The sequence below is a fragment of the Egretta garzetta genome, unplaced genomic scaffold (genome assembly GCF_000687185.1).
Source record: "Egretta garzetta isolate BGI_Z169 unplaced genomic scaffold, ASM68718v1 scaffold91, whole genome shotgun sequence".
NCBI classification, from domain to species: domain Eukaryota; kingdom Metazoa; phylum Chordata; class Aves; order Pelecaniformes; family Ardeidae; genus Egretta; species Egretta garzetta.
This window is the reverse complement of record NW_009258661.1, coordinates 1,800,195-1,815,900: the sequence shown is the minus strand read 5'-3', so window position 1 is coordinate 1,815,900 and position 15,706 is coordinate 1,800,195. Positions and strand designations below refer to the sequence as shown.

Below are 15,706 nucleotides of genomic sequence, written 5' to 3'. Positions count from 1 at the left end.
GGCAGGAGCGCTGCACGCAGCCGCCGTGGCTGAGCGGGACGACCTGCGGTGAAACCCGCTTCTTTTTGCTTGGGAGTAAAGCAAGCTGCAATGCATGGGGGGCTCCAGCTCCTGGAAAGGCAGAGCCAGCGCTTCCCAGGCGTAGCTTATGCAGGATGGGGGTCTCCAGCCCCTTGCACACACCTCCAGCAGACGCTGCGAGTGCTTTTTTCTTCCCTCTTCAAAGCGCTGGTCAGCACAGCAGGAAGCAATTTCAGGCGAGAAGCCGGCGGTACACGTACGGCTCATGCTTGGAGCGCGAGGTTTAATTAGTGATTATTAGGTCCAGGGGACGTTTCTGGCTCTTCATTCAGCCGGCCTGATTATAATTAAGCACACACATTTTAAGATCTTGAATCACTGGGAAAATGTCAGTTGTAAGAGGAATCCGGCACGGAGCACGTACACCACCGTCGCCAGCACTCGGAGCTCAGGGTGTGCCGGAACCCGTGCTCGGGAGACCGCAGCAAAGCCACGCTGAGACCAAACAGCTTCACTTCTCCATACGGAGTGGGAAACGCTCCTTGCTGAGGGCATCTTCCCAAGCAGATTTGGCAGGCTGCATGTGCACAAGCCTTTTTTGGGGGAGCCACACCAGCAAGTGACCCAGCAAGCAGCATGGCCAAGGGCCAGGGAAACTTTGTTTTATCTGCTGACGGTGGCAGTGAAGGATTTCTTCTGCCCACTCAGGAGTGAAGTTGTGCTTTTACAGCGTCCCTGCAGATACTGAGAGCTCTGCATGGCTCTTACGATGCCCAGAGCAGGTACCAGGTTGAGGATGCAACTTCTAGCCCACATGAAACACAAAGATGCCTCCAGGCTTAACTTCACATTTACACCGATGCAAGGTGTAAAGTATTATGAGTGGGGCTTCGGCGCAGATTAGTCTTTCAAAGCTTGCAAAATGATCCTGCCCCTCTCTGCAGAGCCGCAAAGCCTCAGCAAAGCGTAGCGGGAGCAAGCCAGGAGCGCTCCAGCCTGACCGCAGCGAGTTCAGAGAACAGCAATAACCATTTGTCTGAAAACTTCCATCTAGAGAACATGACCTAGGAATAAAGTTTAAAAGAGCAGGGGTTGTTTAGCCTAGAGAAGAGGAGGCTGGAGGGGATGTAATAACAGCCTTCAAACATGGAAAAAAATGCTTGCAAAGAGGAAGGAAATACATTATTCTCCAGGTCTGCTGAACTCCTGCAAGGAAAATTTCAGCTTTGGGAAGAAGAAAACTCTTCCTGTGCAATCACAGCAAAAGAGGGTCAGGGGAGGTTCCAGCTCCGGAGGGTTTCCCAGGCAGTGGAAGGCAGCGGGTGCCTGGGCACAGGCAGGGCGGCTCCGGGCTCCTGGACAGGACTAGGTGGCACCGACCCTCCTCTCTTGCGGTCATTTGCCATTTCAGGGCTACACCAGGCCCAATCTGCTTGAATTACCAGCATTTATTTACAGCTGCTGCAGCTCCCTCTTAATGAAGTGTTTCATCTGGGAACACAGCTAATAACCCGCGCGAGCCCTAACCTGGAAGAAAGCACACACAAGGGGAGACCCCACCGCTCAGCAGTGATTTTTTTCCTAACAAGGAAATCTGAGAATCTGCTTCCCGAGGCTGTCCAGGGGAGCGGGAGCCCTGCTCTGGCCCACGGTGCAAGACGATTGTCACCACATCACCGAGCCCTTTCCAAGGGTGCAAACCCAGGGATGACAGGCGGACCCCACGAGACTTTCCTTCTGCAAAATAACGCTCCAAGGGGCACCGAGTGCATCGGCCGGCGGGGCGGCCAGGTTAGAGCCAGCACCGCGGCGCGCGTGGACACAGCAGGTTATTTTGCTGCCATTCTCCTCTGCGTGGGGCTGCCAGGCTCAATATTTCAGCCTGGAGCCATGGAAACACACGCCTTTCGGATGAACACAACTGAAAGCTGTAGCTCGTCTGCCAGCATTCGGTCTAAAACTTGAGCTGGCTACAGCCGCCAGGAACACAAAGCAGGTTTCTGGTTAACATTAAGGTTTGCTAAGAACTTGCTGTACGATCCCCTCTCAAGTCCTTCTCCACTCCTATTAAGAACCATGTTTATCCCATAAAACATCGCCAAGGGAAATAACAACTGAATAAGCAACGTGATGGCACAAAGATACTCCTCATGAGCATCACCTCTGCAACCCTGCCACCACAAAGCACTCGGAGGCTCTTCAATCTCACTGTGTGCTTTGCTAAACCGGGGCTGCAAGTTGCATTAATTATGAATTATTAAACCGCTCGGCAAATGACAGCAGAGGGGCCGCAGAGAGCACGTACGCTGGGCGTGAGGCTGGGAATGAAGCCCCCCCTGAGGGGAAGCAGCTCCCAGCCCTTGTTAAATTAAACTCCCTGCGAAGCTGGGCTAACATGGGGTGAGGCCCCGCCGCAGCTGGCATCCCACTGCAGAGCATCGTCCGCTTCACCCCGGCGGGGGAACGCAAACCACCCTGACTTAGGACACCGCATGCAAACAGGGCCACGCTGATGCTCGCTTCTTGCTTTTGCAGTCACCACAGCGTACACATATACCCGTGCATCGCAGTCCTCCCCGCCCCGTACCCATATAGGTGCCTGCCTGCACCAAAACCCTGTGCCCAGCCCAGACAGCCGGTGTCTGCATGCAGCTATAGAGGCAGAGGAGGGGATGGCGTGGCATCTCTTGTGCCCAGCCCCTCCGTGTCAGAGCCTTTTCTTGCTCATAGGACCAGACAGACACATCCTCACCACCCCTGGAACAAGGTTTATTTCAAGTTCAACCCCAAGAAGCAAAAAAGAACTTAAGGAGAAACAGCCTGCCCAGGGTTTTGTTTATAGCTCAGCCCTGTCTCACTTCTGAGCGACCTCGGGGTGTGCAGAAATAAAGCAGAACTCTTATGTAACTGGAAATCACGGAAAGTAAACAATTTGGGGGAAAGCAGAGCGCTCGCCAAGCGGGTCGAGGTGCCGACCGCCTCCCATGGTCTGTCCCCGCGTGCCATCCCAAGGGCCTCAGGGTGTGTTTCCTACCTGATCAGTCCCTCTGGTTCGCTGAGAGAAGTCCCTGCGTGGGTGCTGCCTGGGGAAGGAGGTGGATTTCAACCTAGAAATGTTCCCGTAACCCCACTCATGGGCACCACCAGCTCCTACGCCCTCCCCAGACGATGTGCTGTTGCTTTCCCTGACACCTCCTTCCAGAAGTCCATTTTGGTTCTCCCTCTGGTTTGGGTGTTACCCCACGTGCTTTGGCACATCCATGTGTGACACCAAAGGGGCGAAGGCGTGCACATGGCCAGCCCCCGCGTTAAGCACCCCAAACCTCCCACCGCTGGGCAGCAAAAGGCAGGTGAGGGGGAGAAGAAACATCCCTGGCAGATCTATGATGTTTTGGCATTGGCCCTTTGGGAAGGAAAACCCCTATCTTCACATCTTGGGTTTTGAAATGACCCGGTTTGGACTGGGGAAGGTTATATCTGGATCTCAAAATTGCAAGAAATCCCCCCAGGGATCCCATCTTCCAACTCAGAAGCAGTTTTACACTGCCTGTGTCTAGGGGAAAGAGGATGGTAGGAGCTTGCTGGGGAGCTGGGAGCCTCCTTTTTCTTAGAAAAAGTCAACAGCCAATGTGTCATTTTCTGGCTTGCATAACTCGGCTGAAGCGCCCGGGGCAGCCGCCCTCTCCAGCCCAAGGGGGGAGAGGAGCAGCCGCGGGATGCAGTGCCACCACGGACATGGGGATGGGGACCAGCCCCCGGACCCCACTCACCCTGAGCCCCCTGAGGATGTTCAGGAGCTGCTCCCAAGCCCTCGAAGCAGGAAAGGCTGGGCCACTGAACTCTTCTTGGAAAATATGCCCCAGCCCTGAGAAACAGAGTTTTTTCTTCTCCCACCCCAGCTTTCAGCCCCTCCTCAGGCAGAGGAAGAGGAGGAAACTGGAGACAGATGATGCCATCAGGTCACTGCCACTGAGAGCACAGGGATCAGCACTGACCCACGTGCATATTCGTACATTTTCTCTCTCCGCTTTCTGGGTATATCACAGTCCTGGAAAAAAAAAGGTATTTGGGGCCTTTGGGCATCCTGTAACAGAGATGACAGCAGAAACGTGAGCCATACATGTGAAATCACATTCCACCCTGTAACAGCACTAGTTTAACATCTTTTTTTTCCCTGGATTTATGCCTGTGACAGATGAGGCTGTTACCCTCACCCAAACTCATTTGCTCAAGGAAAATTTAAAATCTAATTCTCCTTTTGCATATGACAGTGTCACTGTTCAGCGTGACTTCTACCTCCGAAGCACTCCTGCTCTCTGCAAGCTGCACACAAAGAGACTGTTCCCAGAGAATAACAGCCCCAGGTACTTTCTTAAGTGGGCTATTTGACCAGCTGGCATTTTGTGGAAATGACTGCTTGGAATCAGCAGAGATCAGCTCTTGATTTCTAATTCAGCTGCTAGGCACATACAGCGCCTGCAAAACCTTTTTAGAGGGCAATGAAAGCACGAGCAGAGCAAGGCAGAGCCCAAGGACTGGGAGCAGGGCGGTGATGGACCAAGTATCTTCTGGGAAGTGATTAACCTCTGGTAGGATCAGGCTCCTCCTCATGAGAAAAGGGAAGTTATAGGGTAAACATTGCTACAGCATCCACTGTTTTGTATTGTTGCTAATGCCATTAAAAAAAAAAAAAAAAAGCAAAAGCAGCTAAAGCAAATCAAATATATAAGATAATACAAAATCCAGAAAAAATGAGCTCTCTCTCAGAAAATGCACTGGGAAATATTTTTTGCTCTTTGCCTCTCCATCTAACAGCCATGTTGGGCAAGAGGAGGACCCAGCCTTCAAGAAGCAGCTATAGCGGATCAGAGTCTGTCATAGCCTGTGGTTGATGGCAGAGAAGGGATTTTCAAACAGGAACGTGGGAGGAGGGATGCCCTCCACCAGCAGGAAACCCTGCTCTTTGCCAGTGGATGTGGTTAAATCACATCAGCGTTTGTGGCAATTACACAAGCGCAAACCGGAGGATGGCAGAGGTGCTCCCATCTAATTCAAACCCCAAAACAAAGCACAGGGAGGGTCATGGCTACCTGGAGCCCAAAATTTAACACCTCGTAACCAACCCCTGAGGAACTGGCTTTGAAGTGATTACGTAGAGCCTGGCGGGTAAGGTGAAAACCTGGGGTCTTGCAGGAGACTTGGGGTCACCTAGACCTTGACCCACCCAACGGGTGACCCCCTGCCCGGCACTGAATGTATCACAGATATATTACAGGGACAACCTCTGTTCACAGGAGGCAGCCTTCTGGCCAGAGGACAGGGACTAACGCTGCACACCCTATGCATTATCTGCTTCTACTGACGTCTCCGGCTAATTAGTACTTAACTCGTAATAGAAACATCACAGCAAAATCTGCTGCCAGGGAGGAACTAGCTTTTAACGTGTGCTCTGCAGGCCAGGGACTGTTTGCCCTTCAGCTCCCTATAAAAAAAAGAATGTTTTCAGCAATGCCATAAAATGTTAGATGGATGGCGGTGTGAGTTATTTCACTTTATTAGGTGAAGCAACAGTGCAGCACCAGTAGCTCAAAGGGACCTTGCATCCGGATGCCTGGGAGCTTCTTGCAAAGCCGAGCTGAGGCGTGCAGAGCAGAGGGCATGGGGGGAGCCAGACCCCCGGCTGTGCTGGGGGGAGCTCACGGGGGTGTTTGCTGGGCAACCCACTCTCCCGCAGACCTCGGCCATGCCACCGAATCTCCCTGTCCTCAAACAGCTGCCAATTAAATGGGGTGATAAATGTATCCTCCATAATTGCACACACACCCCTGGGGGAGCTGCCTGTTACCCCCGCAGTGCCCCCCTGCTCAAGCTGAGCCAGGTCCCAGAGCAAGGAAATTATTAGAATCTTACACATTAATAAAAATGTTACCACCTCATTCTGCAGAGGAACTGCTTAAATATGTTGCAAGCCCCATCACGCTGAGCATCTGCTCCAGAAAGCAGGAAAGAAGTGAGTCGTTAAGGCAGGCACTGCCTGTAAGGAAATTGGTGTGTGGAGGACGGACACCTTTGGGAGATCTCCCTCACAGCATCTGAAAAAGGGGTGTCTACAATGAAAGGCAGAGTGATTTTCACTCTCATGTGAAGGTCTTGCCATGTTTCTCATTTCTTGACCTGTACCCCCGGTAACTTGTTACACTTCAGCTCCAAAGCACGCAACAACCGCTTCAGCATTCAGGGATTGCTCATCCGAACTCGATGTTGCTCAAGACTCTTTGGGCTGATGGGGTTTTGCACAATCCAAGTTTTTAGGAACACGAGCCGCTTTGGAAACACGGGGCTTTGCTTTGGAGGACCTTGTTTCGAAGAGCAATTCCCAACTCCCTCGCCATTTCACATCTATTTTTCCCCTGTGTATATCTGAGGCTGCTTGAGCAAAACCCTCTCCACCCTTCTCCTCTCCCTCCCTGCTTTACCGCTCGCCGGTTAGCGAGATCCTGGTTGAACACAGAGATCTTGGCACAGGGCTGGAGACTTCCCTAAACAAACACACCGAAACCCAGGAGCGGGGCGGGGAGGCACGGGGGCAGCAAGCAAACCTGTCCGTCCAGGCGGGGCAGAGGCACAGAGCTCGGCTTCAGTGGAGCTCAGCTTTCCGGGGGCACGGCGATGCTCGCCGGCACATCCCCACCACCCGCTGCCAGCATCCCATGGGAGGAAGGCCCTTGGAACCGGGTACCAAACACCCCGCAGGCTGCTCGCTGACAGTGACAGCAAGACAGACGGACTCCATTTTGCAGGGGGCAGGCGCAGGATGTGCCCAAATCCAAGCAATGCTTGGCCGGAATGGAAAAAAGCGGGGGGAGCGGTGAAGAAAAAGCAAGGCGGTATCTCTGGCAAGCAAACCAGGCTTGATATTTTCCTTTTCCGAGAAGTTTTCTGCCGAGGGACTCTGAAGCAAGCGACGGCTGTGCCAGACGAGCGCCGTCCGGGAGGTGTCTGATTGCAATCTGCTGCAGGATGGCATGCACGGGGGTCTGAGCCTCCCCAGCACCGGGCTGCGGACCAGAGCCCTGCCACAGACATGTCCGTGCACGCACACCCATCCCCGCGGCCACAGAATGAAACCCAAACACATTTGGGGTGAGAGGGCTGAGAAATATTACCCTGGGATGCACTCATGGGAAACGGGCTCAGCCTGATGGGACAAGCATCTCGCCTGGCTTTTCCCTGTAGTTTCCACCAGGGGATTGGGGAAGAGGAGAAAAAGAGCCATACACAAAGGGGGAGGAATTTCTTTTAACTAGTCACGTGCTTGAGGACTGCGTAACATGCAAAAGGGGTTAACTGGGCCTATTTCAAAGCACTTAAAAATATTTTTAGCCCCCAAGGGCAGCTGACAGCAGTCCTTCAAGCGCTGAAGGCTGGAATCTGCCTCTGCGTTAGCAGCTGGCCTTGATTTCCCCCCTCCTTCACAAAAGGGAGGATTAAAGAGCTTGAAAACATTTGTTTTGAGCTACACAGAAAGGCCAGCCATCTATAAAGCGCTGCGTTGGGTAAACAAGCAAGCAAAGCAAGAGGGGGCTGCCAGCCACACCGGGGCTGGGCAGCCGAGCCCGTGGCACCGAGCGTTGGTCAGTGCCCAAGCTGCCGGTCACCCCTGTAACGAGAAGGCACTGACCCAGAGCACGAGGGACCCCACCACATGGAGGAGGTCCCGGGGTGGCCCCAGGGTGACGGGAGCGGGGGTGACGTACCTGTTGCGTTGGAGAGCGCGAGGGACTCCATGGAGCCGCGGGGTGTCTGCTCGGTGGGCGTCAGGTCCTCTGTGAACTTGAGGGCGTTGATGGGGTGCCGGGTGCGGCACTGGGGTGTCGGCATCCCACCTTCCTCTTCCTCTTCGTACTTGGGGACTTTGAGACTTCCTCTGGTCTCGGAGAAGCTCTGGTTGGACATGTCGCTGTAGCTCTCCTGCGAGCGGAGCCTCCCCGAGTAGTAGTCCTCTCTGCAGTCCTGGATGAAGCTGCCGCCGTGGCTCTTCATCGCCAGCGAGGAGCTCCTCTTCGGGTTGCTGAAATGTTTCGCCCATAAATCCGGCTGCGAGCCCGGGACCTGGCTGGGGTTATAGGAGGTCCTTATGTTGCACTGGCTGAGAAGCTGCAAAGGGCTTTGAGACTGACTTTGCTCCATTTTGCTCCCGTAGTGATAGAGCTCGTCCCGGCTCCTCCACAAGTGCTCCCTGTTGAGGCTCGGCGTCTGGCTGGCCAGGCTCAGCAAATCCATCTGCAGGGACAGGGGGTCCACGTCGGTGGAGAGGCGGTTGGAGGTGACCTGCAGCTGGTTGCAGGGGCTGCGCGCCCCCTCCTCGCCTTTCCCCTTGTTCTTGCCGATTTTGGCGCTGCGGCGGGACTCCTTGGCTCGCGCGCTCTGGAAAGCCGAGTCGGAGGAGTCGGAGCCGTTGGGGTCGTCGCCGACGCTGCAGGCCCTGGAGCAGAAGATCTGGCCCTGCTTGGGCAGGAAGGGCCGTCCCAGCAGGGACTTCTTGCACTGCGCGCAGCAGAAGCAGGTCTCGGTGGCGTGCCAGTGCTGGCCGTCGTATGTCATCTGGCCCTGGTCGATGCCTGGACAGGGAAGGTGCACAGCGCATAGCGTTAGCCCACGTACATCCCTTCGCACTGCACTTAACGCGCGCATCCCCTACGAGCGACACGCACCCGGGCTCCCTCTCGAAAGCCCTTCAGCAGGGTTTCTCTGGCGTGTGAAGTTAAGCCCATTTCTAATTCCTTGCAGGCTGCAGGCCTTTGCTCGGGAGTTGCTCAATGTTGGGAAAGGCAGCAGAACTGAGCCTCAAGCTATTTCGTATTAAATGGAGATATTTCCGATCATAAAGCAAAGGAATGCAAGAAGTTCTCCATAAAGCCCTTGAAGTCAAAGCAGGAATACGCTGCCTATTTGAAAAAAACCAGAAAGCCTCCAACCGAACCATAATGAGGAATTTGTGCTGCCTTCGTTAAGTATGCAACAGAGCAGACCGCATCCTTGTCCCTGGCTGCTACTGCAGCCCCATCCTAGCCTTATTTTGGCTACTGGGGCCCCTTCTCCAAAAGGGAGCAGAAAGAGTCAGCCCCAGGGATCTGAGTGCGCCCCATGCCTTCCACCCAGCCACATTCCCCATGTTGCCCCTTGGGTTAAGTAAAGGAACTGATGCAGAGAGCCCGTCCCCTGGCAGCAAAACCCCGGGGCTGCTCGCAGGCCAGAGCCACGGGAGCACACGCCTGCCGCAACGCACATCGCTCTTGGTCAGAGCCACCAGCAAAGCTCCCGAGGTTTCAATTATAACAGTTATTCGCCTGCCTAAGCTGCCATTCATGGCAAAAGCCCCCGTTACCTGAGAAACTGCAGCGCGGGCTGGCCGGCACAGCGGGATGCCGCGCTGTACGTGTGCACAGCACGCGCCGGCACACCCGCCGCCGGGAGAGCCCAATGCCACTGGGCGACTTATAAATGAACACTACGCTAATGGTCCATTTTATTCCAAGCTAAATTGGCTTTAGTGTGATTAGGTTTTTTTTCCTTCCCTTATAATGAGCAAAATGTTTTTATATATGGACTGGAGTGCTATGCTTGTGGACAAAAGAGAGACAGGACGGTGGGTAGGATTTTATCAGCTGCTTTTCCAATGCCCCAAAGCTATCTCGCAGAGGAAGGAGCACAGCCTCCTTACTCCGAGCTTCAGCTACCCAGCCCAAGCCTTACAAATCTTAAGCAGGTGCTTATCTCTAATTTAGGTGGCTCTTCAGTACAACGCTCAGTCATGACTATGAGCAGCTTGCAACAAAATGGCTGCAGTCCCTCCTTTGCTAGAAATGTGCAGATATGCACCAAAACAGGCATCTTGCCCCGAAAACCTGACAGTCAGCAGGCTCCAGGCGGCGGCCGGAGGGGAGGACAGCAGATGGGGGAAGCACGAGCGAAGGCAGCATGCGAGAAGTGTTAACAGCTGCTTCACCGCTCTGCAGCTGAGTTTTCGGGAAGGATGCGCTGCAGGTCACAGCAAACACGTCCTCCAAGTGCTTCGCTAAAGCCCTGAGTCTTCCTCCCCGTGCCATCTGGCCGCTGCACAAGAGCAAAATGGTTCTGGGTTTGTTTTTTTGTTTTTTTTTTTCTTCCTCTGCAGCCTATGAATTATTTGAACACGTGAGCTCACCTCCACGGACAAAGAAAGGGCTGCTCGCCCATCCGCGAGCAAATACTCAGCCAAGTGACAAACAGGATCAGGGAGAACAGTGAGGTGGCCCGGCTCACCACCCCCGGCTAGCCCCCAGAATAAAGTACCTTTTCAATCACTGTTCTAGAAACGTAGATTGACTCTGACGCGTTATTTCTTTCTGAGAACATCTATCTGCAGGTTGCTTAAAAAAGGCTAACAGAAACAATAATGATGCCTAATGAACAAGCATCTTTCCTGTCAGTAGCTCATTAACTCATGCGATCCTTTGGCAAGCTTGGCTGGGAAAAATCTGAGCGTCAAAAGAGCCAGGCTGTTTACAGGAAAATGAGATTTAAAGGAAAAAAAGCGTGCATCGTATTAGGCCAGAGAAAGCTTTCACTAGAGGCAACAGCTCCTGAGGTTGCTCTCTGGTCGTCCTCCACTCTCTGACCACAAAAAGCGATCAGCAATGGTTTAACCAAACAAATTACCGTGCTAGCTCCTTGGCGAGATGCGAGAGGGGCATGAGCCTCTTCGGATGCCGCCGGGCTGGTGCAGACCCCAGCCGCAGGCAGTCCTGCCTGCAGCCCCAGGTTGTTGTTAAAGACTTATCGTGACCGCTCTTGTTGCCAGAAAGAACCTTGCAGGCAGAGGTTTGCCCCGTTCCCCTCCCGCCCCGCGCGATGGGGGACGTACCGATGTGCTGGGCGCAGGTGTCGCAGTACTCGGCGTAGAGGGACTCGAAGCAGCTGCAGCAGTAGGGCCTGCCATCCTTCATGATGTACCTCTGCCCCCCTAGCACCGTCTCGCATTCAAAGCAGCAGAAGTGCTTCATGTGCCAGTGCCGTCCTTCGGCCTCGGTGCATTCATCAGCAAAAATGATCTGGGCAGGGGTGGGGAACAGAAATGCGGAGCAGCGTCAGTCAGAGCGGGGACCTGGGACATGGGCACCAACCTTTGTGTCTCCTGTCCGTGCGTGGCGGCTGTGCCCTTTTGCTCATAGACCCTCCAGATTTTACACCTAACCCTCCAGACAGCATGGAAAACTCCGGTGGTTTGGCTTGCGGCAGGGGCACCCATCACTTCTTAAGGAAATCCATCAATATGCAAATACCTCAGGACCGCGTTAGTGCACGGACTACAAAGCGTTAAGGCAGAGCTCACAGTAATGTGCTCTAAGCACATCCATCAGCAGGAGGGGTCGATCAGGGTAATAAACATGCTTATATACAACCTATCGATCCAGGGGACTTTTGAAGAACAGAGCAGCCACTTACTAAAACACATTTACCTGTCTCTGAAACAGGGACCCGAGTACGAAGGATGAGCAGAAACACAAGGAGAAGTGGCAGCTCTGGAGGGGAGAGAAGATGGAGCTACCTGGCTCCTCACCATCCTCTCTTCCCCAGCCTGTGTGCTTATAAAGATGATTGCAGCCATTACACCAGGGGGGAAACTGAGGCACGGAGGGCTGCTAAGGGTGGGCTGGTGAAGCAGCCATCTAAAATGTTTTCAGCAGATGCTTTCTCGCTGTCTCTGCTTCCCATCCTCATGCCATCTCCACTCCCAAAGCCAAGCCAGGGGAGCTAGCGGCAGCCCAGCTCTGCTCCCTGGCCCCCTGCCCTGGCACAGGTCACACCAAAAACTTTTCCCCTGAAGTTCCTCCTACCCCTGAGTTCCTCTTTCTCACAGTTAGAGCTGGATGTTTCAGGGGAAGAAGTGTGTGCTAAAGAAGGAGCTGAATGAAAGACTTGTACAAGAATTTGCAAGGATAAAAAGTACACGAAAAAAATTACTCGTCCTAAGCCACAAGGAAATAGGGCCAGTCAAATGGTTAGGAGTTGTTTTTTTACTGGTAATGTTACAAATTTAATTGGATACATACGTCAATGTTCTTTGTATTTGAAGTGCATATAGCCTTGGATATTTCTATTACACGCTTACATAGATGGGACGTGGTATTTTATAGTACATATGGTTTTCCACACTATGGTTTTCATAACTTTAAAAGCCAGAACAATTTCCTTCACCAGTCTCTTAAACAGAGATTGACACTTGAGAAACGCTCTGATGCGACTCTGTACGGTTTTCTATATTCGTTTTGTATTCCATTTGTTCAGCCTCCTATAGCCCGTTAATCTCGTCTCTTAAAGCCTATTTCAGCTCGGCGTGTACTCAAGCACTCCCATCTTGCAGGAAACGCAGCACTCATCCCTTCTGGGGGAACAGAGAAGGGAGGACCACCACCCACAGCTGGGCTAAAGCCACACAGCACGGGGGGCTGTGCTGTTACCGGCAATGCTCGTGGAAAGCCCTCCCTGCCTGCAGATGCGGATCCCTCTCAGAACAGCCCTAGGCAGGCTGCAACCAAAAATCCCAGAGACGCGCACCTGAAACCCCAGGAAAAGCTTGCGTGAACCCTTGGCAAAGCCAAACTGTCGGATTTTGTGTGCACGCCTCCGTGCAGATGCTCCTCCCTGTGCTAACACGCCCACCACGGTCAGGGTGGATGGAGGGGAAATACCCCCCAGCTGGAAGGGGAACCCTCTTGGGCCATTCCCATGGGCAGCATCCGTGGCAGAAGCCGGGGCGAGCTGGCTCTTACCTCGTCGCACGCTGCGCAGCGGGGCTTGAGGCACTCGGCGTGGTGCCTGCCGCAGTAGATCTTCCCATCTTGGTAGAAGTAGATCAGGTCAACCAGCAGCTCGTTGCAGACGCTGCAGATGAAGCAGGGAGGGTGCCAGCAAACGCCGTGCCCTGCTCGCGAGGCGAAGACGGCCATGTCCCCTCCGTTGATCTGGCCGCCGCACTGCCAGAAGAGTCGGTGTTTAATGGGGGGCGGGCGAGCCCGCTGCCGCCCATCGCCAGCCAGCTGCTTTTGCAGCCGTGGTGGAAGGAGGTGCTAATTCACAGCTCCTTTCTGGTGTCCCTTAATCTCTTTTCATCCCCATGTTATGCCCAGGATATCAACAACTTCCCCCCTGCACGAAGCCAGGAGCTGACGCGGATGCTCTACATCAAATATTGCGGGGTGCTCTTGGCACGTGCCCTGATGGACCCCAGTGCTCGTAGCTGGCAGGGGGCACGGGGCTGCTCCTGTGAGCTCCATTTAAATTTCGTGATTAAAAAGCCACCCCGCTTGCACCAGTTCGTCATTCACCACCCACCTGCTCGCAGATGGCTCCCGTCATGGTTACGGGGAATGGTCGGACATTGCCTCTCCCTAAATTTTCCCTCTTCCTTTGATTGCTGAAGAGTTTGAGCTCCCTCTTCTCCTCCTCATCCAACGAATTGCAATAGCGGACCTAAAAAACACAAGCGATGCTCGGTGTCATGGGTATCCCCAGCTTCCTGGCCAGCGAGCCGCAGTCCCATGGGCCCTGCAAACCTCTGCAAGGGGGTTACACAAACAGGCTCCGTCCTTGGCTTTGGGGAAGCTGGAGAAACACCGCTGTCTGGGCTCCAGTCAGCCCAGGCTTTGGCCAAAATTTCAAGAGGTAGAGATGAGAAGAAAGGGCAGGAGGAAGGTTTGCTCTGCAAGCTCTAGGTTTCTAAGAAAAGTCTTAAAAGTTGGCTCCTCTGAGTCTCACCCAGACCAGCAATCAGATTGATGGTCTTCCTGCTTTCTCCTTACGGCAGAAGTCTTACAGCAGCTTCAAAGTGTTTTATTGGCATTTCTAGATCCAATTTTCCCCGTGTAAACAAGGGAGTTCCAGCTATTTGGGAACTCCAACTATTATTCCAATGTAGGGTCAAGTTTGCACATACGCAAAACCTCTGTGTTGGAAGGTAATAAGGAAATAAGTAAAATAAAAGGATCTAAACAACAAATGATGCCATTTCCCTGAAGCTTATGAAACTGTGAGGTTTTCCAGGCTATTTTCATCCTGCAGGCTTAAACCTTGGCTGGTTGCATCTCAAGAAAGAATACGGCTGAAGAGCCAAGGTGGCCACGTGTAGCACCAGTGCCCAATCCAGCCTCCGCTACTCTGGAGAGCCGGCTCATGGAGCCGAGCAGGATTATTCATGTGAGCAACCAACACACCTTGAATTTTCAAAGGAGCAAAACCGAGCACAAGGGGAAACTGGATGCAAGATCTGCCGGTTTGCAGAAAGTGCATTCAGGCTCGTGCCTCCAGCTTGCAGCAGCATTCATGTGCATTTATTCCCATGCTCTTCGGCTGTCAGAGGCTGTGCGTTCTCAGCGGCTGCCAGGGAAGGCAGGCAGGCAGGTTGGGGCCCGAGGGTGCACGGAAGAAGCCCCTTCCCAGTGCCTGGAGCTCCCCCGGTGCTGGCAGCACCACGCTGTGCCTGTGTCCCCCAGCCATGTGTAGGCAAACTCATTAAAATCTGACCTAGATCAAACAAGTTACCTGCACGTATTTTCCAGAGCGGCTTCTTCAAAAAGCAGTGTGAAAATTATTTTTTTTGTTTACAGAAGGAAGTTTTGCAAGCTACCAGAAGCCAATGTTCCCACTGGCGAGAACAGGACGTCAAAGACCAGACCCTTTTTGCTGCCTCACATCTTTCCTGTGAGATGTAAGAAGGTTTGTTGGCTCTTACTGGTCTTGACTCAACCTCTGGCTTGCCAGGCTCTCCCAGCTCACGGGGCTCAGCCCGAGCGAAACCCCTCCTCGGCAGATGCACTCCCACTCCCAAGGTGAGTTGGAAGCAGCACCTGGGAAAAGGCTTTTGCAACTTCAGATCTGGCTCTAGCTGATCTCAACAGCATTTCACGGAACTTTTAACATGGCTTTGGCCTCCGAGGGCTGAAAGAGTGCTTTTATCTCAAGAGAACTGGAGAAGGATGATTTAAAAAATTTTCACTTTAGAAACAAACAACTCCACCTCCAACACAAGCCAAGCAGGGAGCAAATACGGCACTTAAATAGCAACATGACCAAACTCCAAGTAAATCCCCCCGAAAAGCAGCAAGGGCCAGCCATGCTTCCCACGAGCAGCCCCAGGAGATGGGTCCCCTCCCTGGCCGCAGTGCAGCCCTGCTGGCCGGCCAAGGACACTAACCTCATTTCGGACACGAACCTCATTTCGGATACCAACCTCGTTTCGGATACCAACCTCATTGTCGTGTGGTGGCAGCTGGTGCAAAAGCTGCTTTATGCGAGATTTTTCTCCCGGGCTGTTGACGTAGGGGACCTTGTCCTCGGGCAGGCAGCTGTAGTACTGGTGCACCTACGGAGCAAGAGAGGGGACTGCAGTGGGGCTCCCCGGCCGAAGCCGTGCCCCCGTGCCCAGCCAGCAGCCACCCCTCGAGCCAGTGGGCACTGTGTCTTCCCAATGATTTCGAGCAGGGAAGCGCAGCCACGTGCTGCTTCGGTTTTACTGCCTTTTTTCCACCAAGAAAGAGGGGTGGCAGCCCTGGCGAGGCGGCGGAGCGTGTTACCGTTTGCTCGGTCAGCCTCCATAGCGTTAGCATGTTTCGCCGGCTGCGGGGGTGTGTCGGGGCCCGCCCCC

At 53.6% G+C, this 15,706-nt stretch overlaps 1 protein-coding gene across 1 annotated transcript in view; it reads right to left on the bottom strand.

Moving 5' to 3' along the window:
* The window catches only part of PRICKLE2 (prickle planar cell polarity protein 2), a 35,418-nt gene that overhangs the window by 8,138 nt on the left and 11,574 nt on the right, over positions 1-15,706 (bottom strand). The window contains exons 2-6 of the mRNA XM_009648361.2: positions 15,311-15,424; positions 13,399-13,536; positions 12,837-13,040; positions 10,928-11,114; positions 7,779-8,642 (exon numbers count right to left, since the gene is read on the bottom strand). Coding sequence (XP_009646656.1) covers positions 7,779-8,642; positions 10,928-11,114; positions 12,837-13,040; positions 13,399-13,536; positions 15,311-15,424 — 1,507 coding nt within the window. The remainder of the gene's footprint in view (positions 1-7,778; positions 8,643-10,927; positions 11,115-12,836; positions 13,041-13,398; positions 13,537-15,310; positions 15,425-15,706) is intronic.